The sequence below is a fragment of the Capricornis sumatraensis genome, chromosome 16 (assembly GCF_032405125.1).
Source record: "Capricornis sumatraensis isolate serow.1 chromosome 16, serow.2, whole genome shotgun sequence".
In the NCBI taxonomy this organism is placed as follows: domain Eukaryota; kingdom Metazoa; phylum Chordata; class Mammalia; order Artiodactyla; family Bovidae; genus Capricornis; species Capricornis sumatraensis.
In genome coordinates this window covers 36,103,371-36,127,318 of record NC_091084.1, presented here as the reverse complement: position 1 = coordinate 36,127,318, position 23,948 = coordinate 36,103,371, and the positions used below count along the sequence as shown (strand labels likewise).

At 53.7% G+C, this 23,948-nt stretch overlaps 1 protein-coding gene across 4 annotated transcripts in view; it reads right to left on the bottom strand.

The window, feature by feature from the left end:
• The window catches only part of GRAMD1B (GRAM domain containing 1B), a 186,785-nt gene that overhangs the window by 21,398 nt on the left and 141,439 nt on the right, over nucleotides 1-23,948 (bottom strand). For 3 of the 4 annotated variants that reach the window (XM_068988331.1, XM_068988330.1, XM_068988332.1), the window contains exons 3-8: nucleotides 21,942-22,152; nucleotides 15,184-15,204; nucleotides 5,528-5,612; nucleotides 4,875-4,978; nucleotides 3,688-3,783; nucleotides 2,046-2,126 (exon numbers count right to left, since the gene is read on the bottom strand). In XM_068988331.1, coding sequence (XP_068844432.1) covers nucleotides 2,046-2,126; nucleotides 3,688-3,783; nucleotides 4,875-4,978; nucleotides 5,528-5,612; nucleotides 15,184-15,204; nucleotides 21,942-22,152 — 598 coding nt within the window. Of the gene's footprint in view, nucleotides 1-2,045; nucleotides 2,127-3,687; nucleotides 3,784-4,874; nucleotides 4,979-5,527; nucleotides 5,613-15,183; nucleotides 15,205-21,080; nucleotides 21,102-21,941; nucleotides 22,153-23,948 lie in introns of all 4 variants that reach the window. The other variant, XM_068988333.1, reaches the window with a different exon arrangement.

The following is a 23,948-nucleotide window of genomic DNA, read 5'->3' as shown; positions in this document are numbered from 1 at the left end:
GAGTGTGTGTGTGTGTGTCGGGGGCAGCTCTCTGTGTTCGCTCTCCCGGTCCCAGAGGAAGGCACTTGCTTCTCCTGTACCTGGACCTCCTCCCTCCAGCTTTCATGGACACCATCCACCGTGCCCAGAACATGCCTGCCTCCCTGCCAGACCACGCCCTCCCCTTCCTCACAGTTTGCCTTCTCCAAGCAGCCTTCCCTGCCTGAGTCCACTGGGCTCAGCTCATCTGACCATAGCTGGGGCAAGCACAACTGGCAGACTCTGCTCATCAGGCAGAATTCTTGATTATTTTGTGAGAGCTTTTGCAAACCATATGGATGATCCTCTGTCTTAGAAATGACAGTGGTTGTGAGCTGAAAATTCAAACCTGCCAGCGGAGACCCAAATGCATTATCATTTTACCACTATCCATGGCTGATAAAGGTTGATGATCAACTCAAGTTATCAGGATTTACACGAGGGCTACAGACTTTTAGGTTAGAAAAAGCTCTAAACAGCACATCCGTTCAATTTCCTTTAGATGATGGTAAGTTTTGGGCTAGAGTCAAGGTAGATACACACATTATACCTAACTATATATATGTCATATATATAACTGGAATTATTATATAATCATATAATTTCCCCCCCTAAGTCTCTTTCTCTGGCAGGGAGGCTGTTTCTTAACCCCTGCTGCCCCCACCGACTTTGGCATCTGCATGGGAATTCTCTAACACCTTCAGCCAGGTCTCCTTCATCTACATCTCCCACAGAGTCCCCTTCACTCAGGTGGTCAACTGGTGGCTGTATTAACTCTATTTTCCTACTTTCTGTATTTTTTTAAAAAGGTTTATTTTATTGAAGTATAGTTGACTCATAATATTGTGTTAATTTCTGCTGTTCAGCAAAGTGATTCACATATACCTATGTATCAATATATTCTTTTTCATATTCTTTTCCAGTTTGGTTTATCAGAGGATACTGAATAGAGTTCCCTGTGCTATACAGCAGGACCTTGTTGTTGATCCATGCTATATATATGATACTTTGCATTTGCTAATCATAAACTCCCAATCCTATTTTCTGTATTTTTCATGTTCTGACATCTAAGGCCTTGCTGACTGTGGAGGGCCTGCCCCTTGCAGGATTAGCTAATTTCTACAGATAAAAATCACCCCACGAGGAAGAACACCTTTTCTAGGTAAAGCCTCCAAGCCAAAGTCCACACCCTCAAGGACCTCCCTTTATAGCTCTTACATTCCAGGCCAGTTCTCTCTTGCACTAATTACCCCTGGACGGTCTCTCTGGAGAGAAGTCTCTCTGTCCTGAAGCCTGATGACACATTCAAACCAGCCAGTCCTAAACCTGCTTGGGCTTCCCAGGTGGCTCAGTGGTAAAGAACCCACCTGCCAATGCAGGAGATGCACGTTTGATCCCTGGATCAAGATGATCCCCCTGGAAAGGGAAGTGGCAAACCACTCCAAGATTCTTGCCTGGGAATCCCATGGACAGAGGGGCCTGGTGGGCTACCGTCCATGGGGTTGCAAGAGTCGGACACAACTGGGTGACTAAGCAACAGCAACGCTCATTCGTTCCTGTGAAATGAAGGCTCTTATTCTGCGGTGCCTCCTCGCTCTCTCTGCCTCCTGACTAACCTGCAGCTTCCTGTATGGTATGCTGGGCCTCTGCTCTAGGGATCTGTGAGTATAAAAACTTCTTCCTCGTGACAGTTATTCCTGTTTCTGTGTGTTTTACCACACCTGATTGAAACAAACCCCAGTACATTTTAAAACAGCAGAACTGAGTGCCCTAAGTCAACAGGGCCTTGCTCCAGGCAGCCAGGAGGTTGTTCATTTAAGAGGACATGCTACTCCTAGCACCTGAGTCACCAGCAGTGGAGGACATGTTACCACGAGCCTGGAGGAATTCTGGAACCAGGGGAAGCAGGGGCTTCCTAAGAGTAGGCCAATGCTGCAGCAAGAGCAATCACCCCGTGGCCCCCACCCAAGGGGCAGGGACATTCTAGTGGGTGTGCATCCAGAGGCCGAGGAAGGAGCAGGACTTACCTTTTCCAGGAGAGCATTCTGCCAGAGCCGGAACATCATCATGTACGTCCTATCCCGGGCCCCGAACGAAGTGAAAAAGTGCTGGATTGAAAGAGAAAATGGCAAGAAACGTCTGTGAAGACTTACAAAATAATGGATGGAGACATGGAACTCCTTCCTTTAAAAAAGCTACTGAGGGATCTTCCTGGTAGTCCAGTGGTTAAGACTCCATGCTTCCAACACAGGGGGTGAGGGTTCGATTCCTGGTCAGGGAGCTAAGATCCCACATGCTGTGTGACATGGTCAAAAATTAAAAAAAAAAAAAAAATTAAAAAGCTACTATTCCATCCTCAAATACTGCACCCATGACGACAGCACAGGGCTCTGCAGTGAAAGGGGTCAGTTTGCTGAGTTACCCACTGTCGTCAAGTCCTTTGCAATGGCCCAGGCATCCGGGACCTCTGAGTCACCCACGGTCTCTAAGTCCTTCAATGTTCATCCAACTCTGCTCAGTGCTTCTCTTTCTGGTTTGAAGTTTTCACCTCCATAAAAAGCTTCCTTTGCCTCCGTACATAGACTGGTAAGTGGGAACCAGCCCAAAGGAAAGAGAGGGTAAACCCACTAGTCACCCTTTGATTCATTAATTCAGCAAACACTTGAATATCAGTGTGTGCCCTCTTCTAGATGTACATACACTAATGCATGTGCAAACACTTTTCTACACATTTTGAGCTCAATAACAAAACAGAAAGAAACTGCTGCTCTTAAGAAGCCTACACATTTGTGGGGACCTTTTATAATATGGAAGAATGCAACAGAAAACCAGATCTTACTGGAGACATTCTAGGTGCTTCACAAATACTACTTCATTTAAACCACACTAAAACCTTGGAAAATAAACACGACTGCTAATATTCAATAAAGAGAAATAGGGTGGTAATGGTAGGTGACCCCTGTAATCACAAAGCTGCTTCATGCTAGAAGCAGAACTCAAAGCAAAGACTATCAGACCTTGAGGTCTCAGGGCTCTTGATCCTGAAGTGCCTGAGTCAAAGGGTGTTGTAGACCTGTGTTCAGTCCATCTCTAGACCTGAAAGTTATCAGTCTTCAGGGCCTGGTAAAAGGTCCGAGATCACCGTGCTTTCTCCACTCTAGATTTTATCTACCACATCTTCCCCATGGCAACGATATAGACAATCCGTTTGCTATCAGACTCAACATAAGTTGTGTCATTATGTGTCAGGACAGCTCATCAAAGGGAGTGAGCTGTCCTGATACATAATGATACCACTTACGTTGTTTAGTGCTTTACAATTTAGTGTTTTCAAGCATGGGAGGTCATTCCAAGATTCTGACAAATAGGCATCGCTGGCTCCATTTCACACATAAGAAAACGGAGGCTCGGGTTGCATACTGTAGCTATAGCCACGGGACTCTATTTCAGGGGTCCTGGCTCTAAGTTCAATGTCCTGGCACTCCACTCTCACACCTGCTAGACTCTAAGCACCTGCCCACCACAGAGGTGGTTCCTGCAATCCACTCACTTCACCACCTGTCACCCCAACCCTACTGGTCTCCTCATTAATGCAACTGAAGGGCAGGAATCCAGGAGTAGGGGGACTGGGGTTTGGGGGAGTAGTAAGTCCAAGATCAGACTACTTACCTTTTCTGAGTCAGTGCAAACTTGGATGGCATTGGGGATGAGGCGAGCTGTCTTTTCTTTAGTCATGGAGCAGATGTCTTTCAAACGCACAGTTAGCTGGCATCCACACAGAAACAGAGAAAGGAAAACAAGCAAGAGGCAGCATTAATAGAGTCAGGTGGAGAGTGTTCTCCAGGCACCAGTTCACACAGAGGAAGTCAGATCACAGGCTATATGCTTCTCAACCGCAAAGGGACCTCCTCAGAGATCACTTGGTTGAGTCCCTTATTTCAGAGGCTGTAGAGCAACCCTCACTGGGAGCTCAAGGGTCTCTTGATTCTTGGTCCAAGGAGCTTGCTTTCTCATTTCTACACTGCCTGATAAACATGCATGGATCCCATCAGAATCTGCCACTTACAGCAACACAGAACCCTGGCACCAGATGAGACCTTACAGTCACTTAACTAGTTATCATTTCTCACTTTATTTTGTAAAACTAGGAAACAGGCAAATGAAGAATAAAGGACTAGCTTAAAACTGCATGGCTAACTGGTTGCAGAACCCAGAAAGTACAAGCCAGTTCTGCTGAGTTGCAAGGCCAAGGTTCCTCTGACTCTTTCTATTCTGCCCCTGTGGTGGTTGTTTAGTCACTTAGTCATGCCCAACTATTGGGACCCCATGGACTGTATGGCCCGCCAGGCTCCTCCATCCATGGGATTTCCCAGGCAAGAATACTGGAGTGGGTTGTCATTCCCTTCTCTTGGGAATCTTTCCTATCCAGGGATCAAACCTGCATCTCCTGCATTGTAGGCGTATTCTTTACCACTGAGCCACCAGGGAAGCTAAATATTTACCTGCATTTCCCCCCAATCAAATGGTCTCCACACTCTCTTCCACACCCAGGAAGGAGGGAAGAGGGAAAGGCATGGTAGAGAGACCTATCCTTCAAGACTCATGCTTTTGTGAATTATACAAAGGCTTGGGTAGAGCATGAAGTCAACCAAAGAACAAAAGTGGAGGCTACTTCCTCAGCCACAGCCCAGGGGACAGCCTCGGGGAGCAAGTCTCAGATTTTTGGTGTTTTTTTTTTTTCTTAATTTAGTTTTTGGCCGTGCAGCTAGTGGCAGCTTGGTTCCCTGACCAGGGATCGAACCCATGCACCCCAGCAATGGAAGCCACTACACCACCAGGGAAGCCCCCGTCTTTACCAGGGTTTCCCAGCGGAAGATGTTGCTGTAGAAGCAGATCCAGTTTTCGGAGAGGTAGAGGCGGCCCTGAAGAAGAATGTCTCTTTGGAGTGCACAGGAGTAATCTGTAGCAGAATATGGGAGAGGGAGCTCAGGGACAGGGAGGCTTCTCAGTAAACCGCTACAATTAAGCAAGACACTGCCCCCACTCCTGCCCCCCTCTCCCCTCCGCCCACCAGCAGCCCCAGGGAGCCCAAGTGCCCACCACAGACTAGATGTGAGAGACACCAGCCTAGCGGCCCAGGGAGTCCCTAGCAGCTTCTGATTGGGAACATGTAGGCTGTGAAACACGCTACTGCCTGGAGGCAGAGGCATGGATGAGACAGCAGAGGAAGCAAGAACATTAGAGGCAAAAAGGCCAACACAATTCAGCGAACGCCACTCCCTCTCCAGGATTTCCCCAGTCCCCCGTGCAGACACAAGAGTGGCAGCGACTGCTCCCAGGCGGGGCTCTCTGGGCATCACACATGGGGCTCAGCCCTGAGCCCCCATCACTGGGTCAGCACTCTGGATGTCTCCTCTCCCGGTTCCCAGACAGACGCTCTCACTTGGGGACCCTCTAGTCAGAGAAGCAGCCTTCCTTCCTGCCCCCACACCCAGGTCACCCCGCTCACCAACAATGAGGCGCTCCGTGTCTGGAAGTTGCTTAAAGAGCTTTCTGAAGTCTTCATTTCTCTGCTTGTATGTGGGGCTTAACACCTGAGTGACAATGGTCAAGGTTAGCGGATGCTGGTAGGTTCATGGGCTGGGGAGGAAGGTGCAGGAGGAGAGCCTGCTTGCATATTTAGAGGCAAAGCTGAGGTTCCAGTTAAGGCAGAGACCCCGTGAGGCCAGGCTAGGCAAAGGGGGCTCAGTGTGGAAAAACATGGCGGAGAGAATTTGAAGCTGCCAAGGGCTTTGTACCCAGTGTCCATCAGTGAGAAAACGTCAACCCTACTAAGCAGGGTTCACATAACCACATCCCAAGTGGAGAAAGGAAGAGGGGACCACTCTGGGCTATTGCTGTCCTGCCTTCTGCCAGCAGGAAGCACCAACTGACAGTGGAGTAGGAGCCCAAGGGGACCCCCCCTACCCCCATAGCAGGACCTAGGATATATGATGGTGCCTAGTGCAGCTCTCAGAAGCTGTCATCGTGAGTAATACAGTAAGCACTTGGTTGTGTCTGAAATTTACGACAGGAAAAAAAAAATCATAAGACGTAAGACCAGTACAATGTTATGTCAATTATATTGCAATAAAACTGGTGTGGGGAGGGGCAGAATTGCTCGGATTTTTAAAAAACCCATAAAACTAGGACTGAAAAAAAGCACACAAGTAGAGAATTAAAAGCCTAACTGGCAACTTGAGGTACTCAAACTTCATTCGCTCACCACCGCTTACAAGACTATCCCATCCAACTCTCTTATATTACCACCAAGGAAACCAGGCTCAGAGAGTGGTCCCTGCCCAAGGTCCCCTGGCCAGTCAGGAGCAAATCTCTGGATCCCTGGTTCCAAGCTCACCTCCCGCCACCACCTGAGCTGTCAGACGTCCCTGCACCCACCAACCTTTTTGGTGCCTCAATGCAAACTCCTAATGATAGCGAATCATTCTAGGAAATCCCATAAACCAGTTGATCAGACAGGAATTCTGCTCTTTCTAAGCTTACAATCGTGTGCCCGTAGATGAAAGGAACCCAAGGATGATACACGAAGACAAGTGCACAACCCGGGAAGGGCCAGGTATCATGATACAGACCATCTGAACTCCACTTGGGTGACCTGTTGACCTACCTAGGTCAGGAGCACACACAGGTAGGCAGACTGTCCTGGTGTTGCTGACTGACAGGTCTTGGCCATTTACACTTTCTGGCCCACTTTCCTGAGAATCCACTAGCTGTGGCAACAATGGAGTGAGCTTCACACTGTTAGCTTTTTGGCTTTTTGCAGAACCAATAGCCTGCAAGACAGGGACTGCTGCAGCCTGGCCACCCTGGCAGCAGGTTCTGACTACCTCAGCTCAGTTGACTACCTGTGCCAGAGAGAAGAGGATTTTAGGGAAGCTGGAGGAGAGAAAACAGCACGGCTTCAGTTTGGGAAGGTTTTCCACGTAAGAGAGAAGACAGTGCTTTCCACTACTTTGCCCAGAGTTAATCTGAAATTTAAACCTCTGTTTTGGTTCATTTATAAAATGAGTTGTATTTCCAAGGGGATCCTCTGTTACCTTCCCCAAAGCAATGACATGCTGTAGAATCCCAAACTTCAAGAATCAGGATCACTCACTGGGAGGGAAAATCTGGAAGCCAGTCCACCCTGTGACTTCGACAGCTAGAAAAGACCTCAGAAGACAACACTCCTCTGACCTACATGTTCGTTTCAAAACGACACAAAGATATCCAAACTCAATGTGAGGCTCCTTGGCCTCACAGAACAAGAGTCCACATGTTGAAAACCCCTGCCTGACCACCTGACTGTCTGTAAGTTCCTGACCGACCTCGTAGAGCTAACACAGAGTGAGAAATGACTACGCTCCAAGCACTGTCATAAGCCCTTTCACCTGACTACAGGGTCGTTTTTATTATCCCATTTTAGACTCGAGGAAACTGAGGCACAGTTTAAGCAACCTGCCCGAGGCACATGGTTACAAATGAGAGTAACCACGGTACGAGCAGTGTGGTCCACAGCTCCTGGTCCGAGCTGTCCCTCTGCACGGCCTTGGGGTTCCTGAGCCGAGAAGGGAACCACAGCCGAGCACCACCTCTTGGTGATGAGATACTAACTTATGTGGGGGTCCCCACTAGCCTTCCATGCCTGCAAGTGGGTCTTCTTTGCGGGGGTATGGTTTCAGTTTTGCAAGTTCTGGAAATTTTATGTACAACATGAACCTACTTAACACTACTGCAATATACATTTAGAAATACCTAAGATGGTAAACTTCATGTTACATGGATTTTAACACAATTTATTTGTGGGTTTTTTTCTTTCTTTTTTTTTTTTTTGCTACACTGTGCAGCTTGCAGGGTCTTAGTTCCCTGACCAGGGACTGAACCCGGATCCCTGGCAGTGAAAGTACCGTGTCTAACCACTGGACTGCCAGGGAACTCCCACAATTAAAACAAAAACAAAACCTATTAGTTAAGTCAGTCTTTATATTTACAAAGTTCCAATATCAGCCTGAGGACCAGCCTACCAGGTGGCCCCAAATCCCCCTCAGTTGAAACTGGACATCAGACATGCGATTACCCCCAGCCTGGAAGTCCTCCCGTTGCTAATGCTCTCTCCATGGTCCTCTGTCACCCCTGCTCCTCTCACATCCAGTGAGGGCTCAGATATCAACAGAGATGCGGGTGCAGGGAGTCGGGCCCTCATCTCCAAACCAGAGGCAAAGTGAGGGCGACACCCTCTCCCCTCCTCTCCTCAAACACAGTCCTGGCTGTCAGGAGGGGAGAGTCCATCCAGCCCTGGTCCTGGAGGTCTGCCAGTGCTGCGAGGGCTTCCTGGGGTGTAGGAACCCCTTAACTCAGGCCTGCAAATCAGTGGCCTGATCTGAGCAGGCTGCCAGCATGGAAGGCAGGCCAGCTAGCCTCCCAGGGTCTAAAGTACAGAGATATTAGTCGGCTGCCACCAGCTACCTTACTGACGTGGGAGGCGATGACCCATTCTCCCTGGCGTCCTCGCACTCTTAAAGCCATCTCCTCCCACGGAAAGAGAAGCAAGGCTCATGCATTTTCATTTTAAATGGCCAAAGAATTTTGGTCCAAGGATTGTCAAACCAGGGGCCCCCAGAGCACAGAGAAGCGAGGACATGCACTCACGGCGGGGATCTCCTCAGACCCGGGCCAGCAGCAGAATTCCGCACCGGCAGGTCCCTCCGTCAGCTTCTTCAGGTGCTGCTGCAAAGGCTGGCTGTCCTGCTCCAGCAGAAGGCTCCAGAGGACCCCCGATTCCATCAGAGATTCCATCGCTCCCACAGGCTACCTCCCCACGAAACACTGATCCTCGAGCTCAGATCCCTCACCGCGCTCCCAGGATGCAAACAGGCAGTCTCGCCTGGGCTGGACGTGAATGGGTGGCTTCGGGCTCCTCGGCAGAGGGTCTGTGTGACCCTGATACTTCCTTGGCTTCCCTTGAGCTCGGTTCCCAGTTCCAAGCTTCACAACTGGGCGGGTGCGGTCAGCATGGTTCTCGGGACAGGTTGGCTGGCCAGCCTCCCGTGGCTGGGCTCTGTTTCATCCCACTTGGCTCCCAGCGCGGCAGGTCTCTGGGCGAAGGGTGACCCAGAGGGAATGTGATGAAGCCCCTCTCCAGGTCGGCGTGGACAGCTGCTCTGAGCAGCCAGCAGTGGCCAGGTGCACGGGGCACCTGGTGACGACAGGGCAAGTGCACGGGGCTGCCGGAGGTCCCCCCTGCTGCGGCTCACAGCCCAGTGGCTCGTGGCGGGTCTTAAACTCCCAGGAGGACGGACACCCAACTCCCCAGCACCGTCTGGCTGGTCCCACAAGGCAGCCCGTTCAACGTGCAATTGCTCCTCTGGGCGGGTGCTGGCGGCTATGACTCACGGTCCTCACCCAGGCAGCACGGCCACCGCTGGCCAAGGCACCAGGGCCTGCTCCCACCCCCACCCATACACACCCCCCTTTCCTCCCAGGCCGAGCTCCTCTCGGCTGACCAGCAAACAACTTCTTTGTTAGAGTCATCCGTGGCAGGACGGAGGGGGGGTGGCTGGGCGGGTAAGCGGGCAGGGCCAGAGCCCTACACATGCCTCAAGTTACAGGACCTGGGTGATGGTACCGGCCAATGTCCTGCAGTAACCCCCGGCGGAGCTTGGCCTCCCCAGCAGATGTTTCCTGCAATGGAAAGTAGCTGGCCAAGGCTCCAAGTGGGGGAAGGGCGGGGAGGAGGTGCCAGGGGCACTGCTGTTATGCTGAAATCTAAAATTGAAGACGCAAAACAGCCAGGGACTTCTTGGAGACACACTGGCCCCTCACTGATCCATCCATCCACCGACCTCCCCAGAGCAGCAGCAGGAGCCTGGAAGTTGAACTCATCCCATTTCAGAGGTGCACGTGGGGAGAAGTTGAGGTCAGCAGTTTCCAGGTCCATCTGAGGCATCTCCTTCTTTCCCAGGGACGCCGTCCTGCCTCCAGTTCTAGCAAGATGGGGATCACGGCCAGGATGAGGATTCCCAGACAGCCGCTCAGACTTTGGCGGCCAAGGAGCCATGCTCTGAGCAGAGACTGGGCTGGGTCAAAAGGAGCAGGGAAGCTGAGATCTCTGGCGAGGACGGGAGCCAGGCAGATGGGAACAAGGAGGCCTCCAGAAAGAAGCTGGGGGCAGAGGTCAGACAGCACTGGGGCCGGGAAGGTTGGATTCCCAGGAAACGTCAGAACTTTGAGACAAACAGGGCATCTTCCTCGCCCTCCCCAGCTACGTCCAGCCCAGGAGGGTCTCCAGGCTGCACACGATGAAGAACGTTGCCTTTGTCCTATCTGACTCAGACGTGACTGTACTTAAAAATGATCTAACAAATGTATGCAAGATACAGATTCTTGCTTCTGGATCTCAAATTTCTGATTCAGAGGAACCTGGCGTCTCCCAGTTACATGGTGCTGGAGGAAGCAGAGGAAGATTCTGAGTCCTTTCCAGGACTTGTATTCTTGTCTCTCTCAGTGTACACCCCGGATACAGCCACCACCTCCACCCATCATATCACACAGGGTGATTGTTCCATCAGACTAACACTGTCTCCAGGAACACGCTACACCTCAAACGATCTCCTCCAGCACTCAGCATGGTGAATTTCAAGTATCAGCTGTTCAAGACCTATTTACCAAATGAACGCATTCCTTATACACCTCTGACACTGTTCCTGTTGACATGGCATCTCGTGTGCACACATCCATACACGTCCTCACACCTATAGGCACCCCAGTGCCTAGTCCATGCCAACACTCTCCAAGCCACATATCCCAGCTTCTCTCCACACCATCATCAGCAGTGGGACAGGAGAACCCAGCCATTCCATTTTACAGGGTGACGGGAATGCCCTGCTCCTGGGCCACCCCAGATCCAACGATCTAGGCGGTAACCAGGACCCATGAAGGCTGAATCCTGGAAACGCTTGAGTATCTCTGGAGCCAGATGAGGGGATGACTGGGCTCCAGCAGGATGACTCAGGGGCAGGACACACCCAGAAAGATAAGCCCTGGGACCCTTTGTCTCCTACACCCCCTCACAACTGCCACCGGGCAGGGCACTGCCAGCCTGAGGAGAGGGAACTGACCTGGGCTAAATATTAACTCGATGACAAACACTGGGAGCTGGGACCAAGTGGTACCTGCTCCCCGGGTAGAGCAGCAGGAGGGAGAGGGTGGAGGAACCCAGGAGAAAAACAGATGGATTTTGGTAGAATGTTGGCCTCACCTAGGAAGAAAGCCAATTAAGACCCTCAGAGCAAACGCTGGACTTTCAACCAAATCCAGGTAGGGAGGAGCCGGATGTGGCCTACGGGGAGATGGGGGAGGTGACTGAGCAAAGGAAGGAGAGGGGAAGGGAGAAGGTGTGACAGAGAGACACGGAGGAGCAGGACTGGGAGAGGTCTCAGTTGGAGACGGGTCACTCCACAGAGTCCAGATGGCTACTGGGGATGTGGGGGTCAGCATGTGGAGGAAGCGGAGTTCATCTTCCCCGGAAAAAATACCAGGTTGCCAAGGTGTCGTTGGGGATGCCTTCAGCACTCACTCCCACTTTTCTCACTGACACCCTAATCCGAGTCTCATTCCTACAAAGCTCCGTCCTCTTTCTCAGTCATATGTCTGCCAGACATGCCCGGTCACTCCACAGGACTGGCGCCATCCCTCTTCCCCCAGGACAGCCGGCATCACCCCCGCCTGCACCAGCAGGCAACTTGGGCCCACAGCCTCAGGGCAGCCTCCGGGTCTGGGCTCCTTCCCTGGGTTGCCTGGAGACAACTGATCCCAGGAAAGAGGCAAGGCAGGTGAGAAAGCACCTGTCTACCTGGAGCACCAGGAAGAGACTTCTGTGACTCGGCTTCCTCCAAGATTTAAGTCTGTTGCATCCAGCAGGGCCATCTTTGGGGGGCAGATTACTCCCCTTCCTGCTCTCAACTCTCCCCTTGGCTCCCTGTTTCAGCTTATCCCTCTGTGAACTTATCCCCCAAACTAGGCGCCTTGACTAATAAAACTGGGGTGGTCAATGGTGGGTCTGGGGGGTGGGGAGCAAAGAGGGGGACTCAGGGGCAGTAGATGTGATCAGCCTTGGGAGGGACTCAGGGCAGCTGCCGACAGCCCCCACTTCAAGCCCCATTCTTTTGGGCCATGCTGCACAGCATGTGGGATCTTAGTTCCCTGACCAGGTATCGAATCCACGGCCCCTGCATTGTGAAGTGCAGAGCCCTAATCACTAGACAGCCAGGGAAGTCCCTCAAACCCCACTTTTGATCTGAAGAGCCCTTGCTGGAGACCAGAGGCTCCTGTCTCAGCCTTTCCATGTCCCCCTGGGGTCCAAACACCTCCTTCCACAGGACCCACTCTTTATAAATGCCAAGGTGGTTTGTCACCATGGTGACAGTTCCTCCCTGGATAAATAGAAGAAAATGCAGAAGAGACGCAGGTAGAGGCGGAGGCTGGGGCAGAGGGCAGGGAGGCGTTGGGTGGGCTTCCTCTCTTATCAGACCCAGGCCATGCCAACGGGCTGGAGACGTTCTTGCAGCAGTCAGCAAGTCTGTGCTGACCCTCCCCATCCTGGATCCGGCCAGACACTTCTAACTGTCCCCGGGGCCGAGGACGACAAGGCCTTTGCTCAGCCAAAGGACTTCCAGAGCCAACAATGGAGCCCTGGGCAGCAGAGCAGCCGGAGAGTCACCACCGGTGTCAGGAGAGGGGCCAGGGAGGGCTGAGGGCGGAGCTGAGGGGGAGACATCCACCTCCTTCCTGATGGTCCGAGTCTGGTCGCCTCAGGGCAACGCAGAGGTGACATGGGAGGGCCAAGTAGATGCAGCAAAAAGAGAACCGGGTCAGCGCAACAGAGGCCCAGCAAGCACCTCCCGAGAAACCAGGAATGGAACACTGGGGGCAGTGCGGGGGAGAGGGCGTTGAAGGGAAGCTTCCTGGTGGGGCCTCGGCACGTAGGCACTGACACGGCACAGTGCTCCGTGGGGGACGGGGCCCGGCATGCCTGTGTGCATAGGCTCAGGAGGCTGAGCTCAGGCTCCAGCAGGGGAAGCCCCCAGGACCTGGCTTCCTGATCGAGCCAGAACATTCGGCCTAGGAGCACAGCCACACTCAGGAGGTGCCCGTGGATAAGCACGCTGGTACATCTGGGTGGGCTTCCCAGGTGGCTTAGTGGTGAAAAATCTGTCTGCCTAGCTCTGCCACCTCTCGCTCATCTGCCAGCAGAACCCCCTGACCCCACAGGGCAGCTGGCCCACCTCCATCATCCAGCCCAGCAGCAGCACCTATTTCTAGCCTGTTGCTCTGCTGAGGGCTTGGACACCAGGTCTTCTGAGCGGGGCTGAGGGAGAGATTAGAGGTGAAAGGGTGGGAGGGAGGAAAATCCGTTAGAATCAGAGAGAAAGAGACAGCCAGTCGGGATAACCGAGCCAGAAAGGAGCGGCAAGCGGAGGTGGAGAGACAAAAAGGGGGGAGTCAGCCAGGAAAGGGGAGGGAAGGACTCTAGGGAAGGCAACGCGCGAGAACGGAAAAGCCTACTGGAAAGAAAAGAGAGGGGCAGGGGAGAGGGAGTGCAACAGGGACAAGGCCCTGCGTATTCAAATCCAGTCGTTTTAATGGTCTCGTGGGTCTGCAGCCATGTGTTTCCCAGTCCCCTGTGAGGCACTAATTTTACAATAGTCCCCCCACCCCCACCCAGGGTGGTGGAAGATTCCGTGAGGGAAAGGATGCTGGAGGTCCCACCCACTCCCAGGAAAGCATTCTCCAGCCTCACCTCCCACGGACAGCGAGCTCCTCTCCCCCCTGGGATGTCAGCCCTAAGCCATGGGGAGGCCGTGAGCCCAGGTGAAGACCACAGTTGGCCTAGCGGGCTGAGGGGCTGCAGCCCCAGGCAGGCTTCTCCTCCAGGTGGGCCATCTCAGCCCTCAACTCTCCTCCCACCCGCGCAGCCCAACCTCCTCCTTGTCTGTGCCGTTGTGATGCCAGGGCGGGGATACAACAGTCCTATCTCAGGGCCAGTCCCTTGAGCAGCAGCGGGTTGGAAGTTACAGGGGCTAACTGCTGGCTGCTTGATTCTGGGGGAACTGTTGAGCCGTGTGGGAAAACACTCCCCCCGCCTGCCACACACATACACAGTGACTCTGACTGGAGCGTCTACATGAAACCCAAGCCTCTCCCCTCCTCCCCTGCACCAGAGCATCCTCCAAGTCTGTCTCTTAGCCGCCCGCTCCCATGTTGTCCCCAGGTCCACCACGCAACCTGCCCTGGTATCGGGGAGCGGGAAAGATGCGTCCACAAGACTGGGGAAGCTTGGGGAGGAGCAGGCTCCGGGATGGAAGACAGTGGCTGGAGACCAGCTGGCGGCTGCGAACCGCCCGTCCACCCACAGGGCAGGAGGGTGCAGAAGGACGGGGCAGGCGGCTGAGACTTCAGCCTGTGGCTCTTCAGGGGCGAGTTCGAGACCCTTGGCCCCAGCTCTGTGACCCAGAGGACGTGGCCTCTGCAGGGGCTGCTTACTTCATAATTGGCCTCCCAGTAGGAGCTCCTGGCTGGAGCGCCCCCAGGGACAGGGGATGTGTTCTGGGTGGAGCATGCCAGGTCGACTGAGGTGACCCTGGGGCAGAAGTCACATTCTGTTACATAAGCCAGCCTCTGCTAAACGAAAAGGTTTCTGGCTGCATGCTTTTTCCTCCAAATGTCTTGGTAAAAGGAAGGAAAACTTGGCCTTAAGATCAGGCCCCAGGATGATGGTCCCCGTCCCAAGTCCTGTCTGCCCTTTGGTGGGGGCGCCTCCCCAGCCTGGTCTCCTCCATCAGGGCTGGAGGGTGTCCAGGATCCAGGGGTAGGGGTGGGGGTTCGGGGAGACGGTCCATCCCTGGGTGGTCTCCGGGAATTGCACCCCCTCCACCTCACCAGCAGTCCTGCCCTGCTACAGAAGGTAACTGAGGTCTGGTTTTTGAGGGAGGGCTCTGGCCAAGGGCAATGCCCACTATTCTAGGCTCCAAGCCCGCAGGGAGACCACAGTGCGCCTCCACTACTCCATCCCCTAAGCACAGCCATCCCCGCCCATGCGCCCAACAAGAAGAGAAAAGGGATACTTACATTGTACCAGCTCTGGCTTTTCTGAAAGAACAAAGTAAAAGAGAAGCCAAGTTAGTGGGGGGAGAGGTGGCAGGAGCGGCCAGAGTACTCCTGGCTCCAGGCGGAAGGTACACAGACAGCGGAGGGCGGGCGGGGAGGAGGAGTCCCAAGGCAGCTCAAGGCCCCCGTGTTGCTGCTCGGGGCGGGGCGCAAGGGTCCTCCTTTCTCAAGACAGCTCCTGAAAGGAGGCCCGGGGAGCAGTCCATGCTGGAAGCCCCTGTGGCTGGGGTGGCAGGCAGCGCAGCACCAGCGAGAGCTTGACTGGGAGGGAGTCGACCCCATCACAAGGCTCTTCTGATGGGGGTGGGGTCGGGGGGAGGGATGCGCTGCAGGCATCCGAGACCCAGTCCCGAATGGTCCCTGATCAGAAGCAAAGTACCCACGGAGACTAACACAGCCGTGTGCTCCACTTCAGCCCCTCGGAAAGTCTGGGCGGGACCCTCTGGGGTCGGGGATCCAAGGGGGATCGCTAGAAACTTCCCTCCAACTGGGCAAATTCCTCCTTCCGCCCAACTGGCTGATGCGCAAAGAGATAGTGGCCAAGAAGTGGTTGGGGCTCTGCCTTAGGAGGACAGGTGAAGCATATAATTGCTAAAGGTCCTTCCTGACTTCGTGAGGCTCTAAGTCAATACCAACACAGCGGGTCCGACCCAACCCCACCATGCAGGTGCCCTCCATTCCCAGCCCTGCTAGAAAGGCTGCTCATTCTCACGGGAAAGGGAAGTTTTTTTAGGGAAAGAGGAGGGATGAGTAAGATTGTGCCTGGTCCATCTTCCATCTCACAGGCCAGGAGTCCCTCACACATGGCCCACTTGAAGACAGACAGACAGACAGGCAGACGGAGATAGACAAACACACACCTGCCTAGGCCCCCTGCTTTGAGGGGCTGATCCGACAGGTTCAGCTTGGGTAGACTGGAGTATTTTCAGTTTTAGAAACTTTGCCAAGGGTGTGGTTTAGGAGGAGAATGGCTGGGTGCAAGGAAGCTTTGTCTGCGGGTCCACATCTTAACTACACACACATCTCGTTTGACTGCACTTTGAAGACATTGCATTTTTTTTTTTAACAAATTGAAGGTGTATGGCAGTCCCATGTCAAGCAAGTCTATTGATGTCATTTTGCCTACAGCATTACATTTTAATTAACATTTTATTTTTAACTATAATTTAATTAAACATACACTGCTATTTTAAACAGAATGCTACGTATACTCGACAGGATGAGGTACAGGGTAAACATAACTTTCATATGCACTGGTAAAGGAGAAAAGCCACATGACTTGCTGGACTGTAACCTTTGCTTCCCTGTGGTGGGCCCTCCAAGGTAGGGCTGTGCATGCAGAGGTGTGGACCCTGGGGGCAGTTAGCAACCTCTGTCCTGTCCACCTCATCCTATGGGGTCAGACTCACAAGGGAAGGAGGAGGCAGCCAATGTCCCAGGAGGTCTGCTGTCTGGTGTCTGGTGGAGCCCAGGGGTGAGTGTGACTGCAGAGATGAAGCCTGGTCATGCCATCGCTCCCTCAGCTGGCAACCCCATCCTGCCAGAACTCCATGGAGCCCTTCACCTTCACTCTGAAGAGGCAGAGTGTCAGCAAGGGAAGGACAGGCATTGCAGGGGTGCCGCCTCTCAGTGGCTCTGCTCATCTCCACACCCTATCTCAATGGCCAGGGGGCAGACAGCAGGGCAGGCTCTCAACCCTCTTCTCTCTGCAGGATGCTCTCATAGTCATCTTCCAACAAAACCTGTCCCCATGGCCCCATCTGGGAGTCACATATTCCCACTACAGCCTTGTCTTCTCCTCCAACCCAAGTCCAAATGTTCAAAACCAACGTTTCCATCATCAAGGGAGTTATTCCCACAAGGGAACTGTGGACTGAAAATTAGCCTCTAGTCATCCTGGAGGAGAGAGGATGGGGCAAGGAGGCTGTGTCAGACTTTACCTGCACCTTGTTGTCTAGTTGCTAAGTCCTGTCCAACTCTTTGTGACCCCATGGACTGTAGCTCACCAGGCTCCTCTGTACACGGGATCTTCCAGGCAAGAATACTGGAGTGGGTTGCCATTTCCTTCTCCAGGGGATCTTCCAGACCCAGGGATTGAACCCACGTCTTCTGCATTGCAGGTGGATTCTTTACCACTGAGCCACCAGGGAACCCCTACCTGCATCTTAGGGCACCGAAATCCCCGGGTCCTGATTCTGAGCTCACAGGGCATGAGGCTGTGCAGGTATCCACAAGAATGCCTCTCAGCAGTAGAAAGGCACATTCTAGGAGCCGCTGGCCTCAACTGCCTGCAGTGTGCCTGTGTTTCACCTAACCAACCCTTCTGAATCTGTCTAGAACGAGGAGATTCAGGACAACTGAGAGCCTGCACCAGGGAAGCTGCGCCCCTCTCTTGTCTCGCTGGGTGGCACCTCTGTATGTGTTACCTACTTGTGTAAATTGGGGATAAGAATATGGGTTTGCAGGTACTGCCATGTCAGATACACAGAGCAAGGACTTTTGTCCCTCTGTCTAAGACTCTGCCTCCATCCAGCAATCTCTGGGCAGCTGGTTACCTGTCACCACTGAGGGTGTCCACCCCTCTGGCCAAATCCACAGCAGCCCCTGGGAAGAGCCATGTGGGCATGAGTCCCTGAAATCCAATCAGCCTTGCAAGGGCAAGTTCAATCCCCGTGGCTCTGCTTTTGAGGAATGAATCCTAAAGAAGCTGCTGGGCCAGGAGGGCCTGACTCACAGGGCCGAGGCCAGGCCCAGTGGACCTGGCGAGTGTCCCCTGGCACCCATGAGGTCACCGGCCAGCAGGTTCTCAGCCCCCTCCGTCCTCCCGTGCAGAGAGGGCTGGGGGCGGGGGAAGAACAGAACGAAGGAGTGGGCAAGGGCTTTCTAACAGGTTATGTATTAGTGGATTTAGCCAGAAGGGGAGGAGGGGACATCAGGAAAACTGCCCCAACAACAGCTGCTGGGTGAGGGCTGAGCTGAGCAGGCTTCTATGCTTTTCCTGGAAGTCTGCAGAGCAAGCCCCTGGGGGACCCCAAGGCCCCTGGAAACAGCGACTTCCTTACACATCTCCCCAGTGCAAAGGCCCAGGAGTCTGGAGATGGGATGGGGGCAGGGGAGAGACAGAGGAACGCTACAGTTCTAGGAGTAGGGAGCAAAGAACAATTTCTTACTTTGATCAGGTAAAGTCTGTCGTACTGGAAAGGAAACCAAAAAAATTAGGATCGAAAAACAGGGCAAGAGTCAAAAAGTTAAAGGCACACCAGAGCCACAGAGCCCGTGACACCGCGCACCCAGAGCAGGGAGCCACAATGCGGGGCCAGGCAGGGACCGGCCTGGGTCCTACCAGACAGCCCGGTACCCAGTTCAGGAGCTGGTGGGGCAGGCGACGGCTGCAGGGCGCCCCCTGGTGGCCGTAGGTCAGCACTACAGAGCGGAAGCTGGGCCGTGGCACCAACTAAAGGGTCCTGGAACAGAACTGAGCCTTGATGTCCAGCCCTGGGCTCCGGGCAGGGCTGCCCCAGCCAGGGTCAGCTGCAGCAGGATAGCTACAGAGTCACAGGAGCGAGACCTCCCCGGCTACCTAGTCCAACTCCAACGTATTAACACACAAGGAAATGCGGGTGCGGGGAAGGGGAGACAGACACTGTGAGGTCTGGCTCCAGGGAAAAGTGGGGGCACGATCCAGTCCATCTGAAGAGTATATGAGGTCATCTCCCCTAAAAGGTGCAGGTGACACAGGGAGAGAGGTGGCCTGGCTGTGAGAACAGTGACGATAGCTCTAGCTGCCAGACCCCTCCCTGTGGGTACATGTGGTCAACCTGAGAAAATGCTCCATGGGGAGATGGGGTGTTCCCACCACAAGACCCTCCTCCTCTCTTTCTCTCCCCCTTGTCGCTTTCCCTCACTCTCTGCTCCAGGCCCTGACCTGTGCAGAACCTGATTTCTATACTGGTCCTCATGAGTCATCTTCGAAGTCTGTCCCAGACCGACCACGGCTGCAACCACATCCCTCTGGGGTGGCAGGATACCCTCCCCCAACAAGTCAGTCCTTGTTAACTGCTGGGGTGTCAGTGATGAATGGGGTGGGGAGGTGGGGAGCGCGTTCCTTCCCCCTTCAGCTCCTCAGCAGGAAAGGGGCCGAGAAGCACTCTGGGTTTACACTCACGTCCCGGTCCCTGCTGAGGCCCCGCTGTGCCCCTCCACAACCCTACTGGGAGTTCTAGCCCAGCTCTGGGCACCAGCTTCCAGCCTCAGACATGAGCTCTCCCCTGCCTCTGAATTCATGGAGCATCCCAACTACTCCTGTGGTCCTTAAGGTCAGGTTTGGTTTGTGGATAATCTGGGAAAAAACAAGTGGATAATCTGTGTTTCTTATCTCTCTTCCCAGACTGGACGCTGCCTGGGGGTGGGAATCTGGTCTTCATATTCCTTTCTTACAGAAGATCTACCGCTTACAAGTTTTAAAAACCCTCATGATTGGATGCTCCTTTCAACCTCATCACCTGACCAAAGGCAGCACTTGGTGAGTGCTATCGATCAGAAGGAAGTGTTCTGCTCACTGAGTGCCTTGGCACAGGGGTGAGAGGGTGAGGAGGCTCGGAGCTTGACCTCAGGATGGCAAAGGTGCACACCCTGTGGCCAGAGGCAGAGGAACAATAACCAGGCGCCTTGTCCAGCAACATCTGCCCTCTCCCCAGCCAATGGGGTGAGGCAGTCTGGAGGGGTGGACAGAGGCCATCTCCAGACCCCATCCAACCCATACAGCCCTGCACTGTTAAGCTCCCGAACCCACAGCAGACTCCTGGGGGCCTGCTCAGTACAGGCACATTTTCCTCCTCCTGCCCACAGCCAGCAGCCGTCGTTCAAAATCCTTAGAGCTAAGATGAGCTTTTACCCTCAAGGTCACAGACTGCAGGATTAGCCCTGTAACTTCTCATTCACCCCTCAGGAAGCAGAACAGCTGTTCATCCGGCTGCTCCCCAAAACAGAGGCTTGAGACCATAATTAAGTTCACCTCTCAGCTCTCTTTGCTCCAGGCTGTAGCCACCCGCTTCCCCTGTGAGTATCATCTCCTGAGCCCCGCTGTTCGGAAACACCTACTATTCACCCTCCATTCCCTCTGAGTTCTCCTTAGGCCTCTCAAATCCTGGGGTCCTGGGTAGACTCTTGGCACAGGCTCCCTGACCTGGTCATATCTATGCAGGGCCTGGCAGGGGCTCTCTATGTCCATGACCTTCCAGTGTTGGCACCACGCCCTCTGGGAAAAACGTTCCCCTCTGATCACGAGCCAGGATCCTAAGACCACCACGAGCCGCAGGCTGGACAGTGGGTGGAAGCAGTAAGGGGTGCTCAGGCTGAGCAAGCAGAAGGAAGGCGTGGCTAAGGTGAGCTCCTAGGGTCGCTCTACTGCGTCAGGGAACTCACATAGGGGAATCTGTGAGCTTCAATCAACTCACCTGAGCAGCGGGCATGAGGTCCCATTGCTCCACCAGATCCGGAGCCTCCCTTCCCCAAAGGAATGAAACTAAGCCCCGGCAGGACTCTGCTTCTCAACGGCACCATGTAAGGAGGGGACAGACTCCCTGCCGAGGCAGTGTTTGGGGAGCAGGCAGAGATGGGGTTAGGGGTGGGGTGGGGAGGATGGGGGCGGGTATGTTCTCCGACTCCGGGTGCAGTGGGAATGGTCCCTTGGTGACCTCAGCCAGCCTGCCACGGGCAGTGGGGCTGGCCCTTCTGGGAAAGGGACCAAGCAAGACACATGGGCCAAACTGGGCAGGGGGTGGAGGGCGGGGTGCCGAGCACTACAGACAGTTCAACATCGGAGGGGAGACGGGAGACAGAGACAAAAGATGGCTTACTTTTGAGAGGCGCTTGTGAGACTAAGACCATGCATGCAAAGAAGGTATTTGGGGGATGGTGGGGAAGAAGAGGAAGAACAAGAAATCAAAAGACAAATTCAGCTGGGATGCCAGCTCCCAAGCCTCCCGGGGTCTCCTTCCCTCCCCAGGGCCTGTGAGTCAAGAGGGAAAGAGAAGCTCTTTTAAGGAGCATCAAGGCAGAGACATCATCTGCCTCCCAAAGGACTCAAGGCGGGGGCGGACAACTCTTTGTGGAAGCATAAGTAGCCCAGGTCCCCTTAGGCAAACTGGGGCTCAGGTGGTAACAAGGACATACTTGAGAGGGGTGGACAGCCCTGTCGCCCTCTTCTTGGCCAGGTGGGTACCAGGTGGGTTATTACCGAAGGTAAGGCTGGGTGATGGCCAAGGCCAAGGTCAATACAGCATTCTGCAACGGTCCCTGAGGACTCCCTTCCCCGCAACTGTATTTGTCCCAAATAATGTTCCCTTCCACACCAAATTTGGAAAAGACAGCAGTGCTCAAGAGATGACTCCCCCTAACCCCAGAGCTCCCCTCCTCCAGATCTCAAGGCTTGTGAGCCTCCCTCGCCCCTAATGAGAGACAGTGGTCATTGTGGAATCCTTTTACTAGCTCCTGGGGCCTCTCTGAGGGCTAAGCTAAGAAGATCAAGACTTAATAGGGGTTTTCCCCTGCCTCCCACTCTCACCTCACAGAACAGAGGCTCTCTCTGGGACACTAGGGCTGGTCAATCACGTCAGGTCCCTCCACGAAGGGGTTCTCTACCTCACTGTTCCCCCAACACCAGCCTCCCTGCAGCCAGCTACTGAGCAAGGACAGAGTGGCCGGCGGGTCAGGCTCACCTTGGAGTTTTTGCCACCGCTGCGGCCGGACTGCGAGGAGCAGCTGCGCTGCACGCCCTGCTCCGGAGTGGACGGCGACTTGTCCGAGGAGTGATCTGAGCCCTTCTCCACCATGGTGTCTCCGTCTACGTTCTGCGGGGTTGGTGAGCGAGACCGCTTCCGGAGGATGGGGGAGCAGGCTGGCGTGCTGCGGTTGGAGTTACTGGCAGTGCTGCAGGGGCAGACGGAGAGAGGGAGTGGGGTGACAGGGAGGGGCAGGAAAGACAAGCTGTCAGTAACTGAGGGCCAAAGACAGGTCCCAAGGAGCCAGCTCAGGGAGCCAGGGTTTGGGGCTGGGGAGAAGGGCCCAGCTATGGCCCACCTATGGACTGCACCGTAATACTGCTGCTGGCCAGGAGGGGGCGGTGGTGCCCACGTGAAATGGAAATAGCAGTAGGAAGGGGCAAGTAGGGCAATTAGACACTCAGAGATTCCTTCATCCAGCCGTCCGTCTGTCTGTCCATCCACCAAATTTTGTTAGGACCCACCCTCTCCCCCCATTATATGCCAAGAATTGTCTACGGAAAACGGAATTTAAGAGCTGAGAGACTCATTAGAAATCATATCAATACTATCAGCTCATTTTATATATGCTGCAAAATTCAGGTTCTACATTTTGCCTCAGAGATATCTGCCCATAAACATAACAAAAATAATCCCACTTTCCAAAGCATTTAAGGAATCGTTTCACCAAGGTAGTAATGACAAGTGCCACAATTCCTATTTTTAAAATAAAGACCAGTGCATGGCAAAGAGAACCAAGTGTCCTCTGATCACAGAGGCTTAGAAACGAAATCTGGGTCTTCTGACTTGTAACTCGCCCACACTTCTATTTCCTTGCAAGCTGCTCCCCTTGCCCGGGGCAAAGGTAAACACAGCAGAAGTACTCACATGCCATGTCCCCTCCCCCAAATTCATTTCCAACAACTACCTTATACACCCACCAAATCCCCTCATACCAAGGCTTGTGCACTTTATAAATATTTATCTTGTGTTCTTAAAGGACTAGAGGAGATGAAGGAAGGAAGAGGAGAGGAAAACTCGATGCAGCCAAGTTCTAACAGGTGTTTGCTTTGCTCTGAGAAAATGGAGAAAGCAAAGAGATGGGGAAAGGGAAGGTTATGTAGGGAAGAGACGGAAAACACACAGGAGACAGGAAGGCCAAAGAAGCACAGGGGGAGGTGCTGAGAAGAAGTGGGCAGTCAGGGCAGCGTCGGGCTTTGGGCCCTGCCAGATCCAAGGCCGTCAGGGCCCCAGGAAACACTCTGGGCCCTCCCTAAGCGAGTGGAGTGCAGGCTGGGGAACGCTGCCATTTGCATGAAGATCCAGCTGCAACCTCAGATGGCCCACTGGATCCATTTGCAATGAAAACTATCCCCTTTGGGCAGAACCTTCCACCTGGGGATCCTCGGCAGAGAGGACAGGAGGTGAGCCCCAAAGCCCCAACCAGCAAGTGTGGGAGGAGGGCAGCAGTGGGGCGAGGGTGAGCCTTTGACTCCTGGAAGGAAGCTGATGCAGAGAAGAAACAAAAGGGAAAAACGAATCCGAGAGGATGTGTGGAGACACGCGTGGCCCAATGCTGTGCTGTATTCCCACACAGAATTTGAAACTCATTACAGTACCAACAACAACAACAACTAGGATTTACAACAAGCGGCTCTTCCAGGTCTCACCACATTCCCAACATCCTTACCCTCTGCTTCTAAACTCATCCACTACGACAAAACCTGGAGAAAGGAAATTACGTTCCTTTCCCTCAGCTGGAAAAGCCGAACATTAAAATGGTGGCAAGTGGATTCTTGGACCCATCCAAAGAGCAGACTCAGGCACTCATCTCCCTGGGGCGGCCCCCTTTCTCTCGAGCCAATTTCAACCCACGGCCAAGTACTCCAGGGCTGACACCATCTCCTGGGACTGCTCTGCGGTAGCATCAGCCAGGAACTCTGCCCCTAACCTTAACCAGTGTGC